At 34.4% G+C, this 2,925-nt stretch overlaps 1 protein-coding gene across 1 annotated transcript in view; it reads right to left on the bottom strand.

Moving 5' to 3' along the window:
• The window catches only part of LOC111087265 (tyrosine protein-kinase src-2-like), a 6,454-nt gene extending 4,247 nt beyond the window's left edge, over positions 1-2,207 (bottom strand). The window contains exon 1 of the mRNA XM_022393312.1: positions 1,889-2,207. Coding sequence (XP_022249020.1) covers positions 1,889-2,074 — 186 coding nt within the window. The 5' untranslated portion in view covers positions 2,075-2,207. The remainder of the gene's footprint in view (positions 1-1,888) is intronic.
• Between the last annotated feature and the right edge of the window lie 718 nt (positions 2,208-2,925).

Here is a 2,925-nt window from a genome sequence, read left to right as displayed (position 1 = left end):
ATACAATTTTTATTGGAAGATGGTGAGGTTCTGTATTTATCATTAGTGTAGACGTCTCAATGCATACAATTTTTATTGAAAGATGGTGAGATTCTGTATTTATCATTAGTGTAGACGTCTCAATGCATACAATTTTTATTGAAAGATGGTGAGGTTCTGTATTTATCATTAGTGTAGACGTCTCAATGCATACAATTTTTATTGAAAGATGGTGAGATTCTGTAGTTATCATTAGTGTAGACGTCCCAATGCATAAAATTGTTACTGACAGATGGTGAGGTTCTGTAGTTATCATTAGTGTAGACGTCCCAATGCATGAAATTTTTATTGAAGGATGGTGAGGTTCTGTAGTTATCATTAGTGTAGACGTCCCAATGCATAAAATTTTTATTGAAAGATGGTGAGGTTCTGCATTTATCATTAGTGCAGACGTCCCAATGCATATAATTTTTTATTGAAGGATGGTGAGGTTCTGTAATTATCATTAGTGCAGACGTCCCAATGCATAAAATTTTTATTGAAAAAATGGTGAGGTTCTGTATTTATCATTAGTGTAAACGTCCCAATGCATAAAACTGTTACTGAAAGATGGTGAGGTTCTGTAGTTATCATTAGTGTAGACGTCTCAGTGCATACAAGTTTTCATCTATTCTTTCTTTAAGCGTCTTTCCTAGTTGTTTATTACTTTCACTGTAAAAAAAACAAAAAACAGTTAACTCCTTACCATAAGCTGTCATCATTTAGTCGCTGTTTTATATAACTCTATTAGACTCACCTTGGTTCTTACATTTAGGATGCGTAAGGTTACTGCTTAAAAACTGTGTTCAAATCATTATCAACTCATGAATTGGTGTATTCAAATCATTATCAACTCATGAATTAATGTATTCAAATCATTATCAACTCATGAATTGGTGTATTCATATCATTATCAACTCGTGAATTGGTGTATTCAAATCATTATCAACTCATGAATTGGTGTATTCAAATCATTATCAACTCATGAATTGGTGTATTCTAATCATTATCAACCATTGAATTGGTGTATTCAAATCATTATCAACTCATGAATTGGTGTGTTCAAATCATTATCAACCCTTGAATTGGTGTATTCAAATCATTATCAACCATTGAATTGGTGTATTCAAATCATTATTAAGCTTTAGCTTTATGACATTGTGTACTCCTAGTAGACAAGTATATAAAGTTAACTACATTATTTGTTAAATTCATTTTAATCTCTGATCTACGAAGATAGTTTTCCTTTGTTTTTTGTTCTGAATTTCGTGCAAAGTTTCTTGAGGGTTATCTATCCGCGCTAGCTGTCCCTAATTTTGAAGTAATAGACTAGAGGAAAGGTAGCTAGTCAACATCACTCACCGCCAACTCTTGGGCTACTCTTTAACAACGAATAGTGAGGTTGACCATCACATTATAACGCTTCCACAGTTGAAAGGGCAAGCACGTTTGAAGACGGGATTCGAATTAGCGGCTTTCAGATTGCAAGTCGAGTGCTCTAACGATCAGGACATGCGTAGCCCTTAGTTATTCTGAATCCGAAGCTATTGATAATAAACCACATAATATATATATATATATATATATGTTATGATATGAACCGAATTACATTTCTTATATTGGAATGATATTTCGCCTCACTTACGTAATCTGCGGACTTATAGCGCTAGAATCCGGGTTTCGATACCCGTGGTGGGCAGAGCACAGATAGTCCATTGTGTAGCTTTGTGCTTAATTACAAACAAACAAATCACTTACGTAAATACATGTATTTAACATTGAGTTCAAACATCCGTCATTCTGTTCTATTAAGAAGGATTTTGCTCTATCTAAAGACCGTTGTTATTATTATTATTATGATGAAACTGACCTTCATATACTTAGCAGGAACAAATCCCAGTTTCCCATCTTTGAGTCTCCTTGCTGCCCACCACGTCGTTCCCTGTTTTTCTAGGATTTCAATTTCATCGTCTTTGTCAAATTCAAGGACGTCTGGTCTTTTCTTGCCATCTTTGAAAGGAGCAAAATACGTTTTTGTGGCTTTACATACTTCCATTACAGACAATAAACATCATACGTTTACCGAATCGTCAACAGAGCAGTTTCAAAGTAATTGCAGCGAGAACTGACCAAATGATAAAAACCTGTGTCTTTATCTACGATTTTCTAAGGTCTACAGATAATGGTTGAATAGAAATGTGGAGATAGGTGGTAAACAGGGCGTAATCTTATCAGTAGGGCTTGCATTGTGATTGTGACTTGAATATTCAGTTCAGGCAACGCTAACGCGGCGTATAAAAGCTAAAACCGCGAGGAAAATAAATTAAAACTTTAGTCAAAACGCCAGTTAAAATCAGTATACCTACATCTTGCCAAAACGTTGATAGTTCCTACATATTAATATTTCAGATTTTTAACTGGAATTTTTTCATTGCGCTCGAAGAACTGTTTTGACATTGTACTCATATTAATTTATACAGATATTTTTGTGGTTTTGTATTCAAATAAAGAGTGTGTGCTATTATAAACGTATAATATAGCGTTGATTTCAGTCGATTGATGTTTTTCCACAACAGTTAAATAAGTATAAATCATGTTCTGATCCAACATATTTAAAAAGTTAAACAGTTACTGTATAACGTACCATTAACAGGCCCTACTATAAAACTAATACGGCGCCTATAGCAGCTGTTTTACAATAACACCAGTAGTGTCTTAAAGTGTTTCACAATGTTTTTCTCCTAAAGTGTGTGTGTGTGTTTCAATGGAAACTATAAGTTGTTGGATCGGGTGTCGATAACACGCCGTAGGCTGATCAGTAGTGTCTTAGAGTGTTCCACAATGTTTTTCTCCTAAAGTGTGTGTGTGTTTCAATGGAAACTATAAGTTGTTGGATCGGGTGTCGAT

This window comes from Limulus polyphemus, unplaced genomic scaffold (assembly GCF_000517525.1).
Source record: "Limulus polyphemus unplaced genomic scaffold, Limulus_polyphemus-2.1.2 Scaffold1939, whole genome shotgun sequence".
Classification (NCBI taxonomy): Eukaryota; Metazoa; Arthropoda; class Merostomata; order Xiphosura; family Limulidae; genus Limulus; species Limulus polyphemus.
This window is presented reverse-complemented; position numbering and strand designations above follow the sequence as displayed.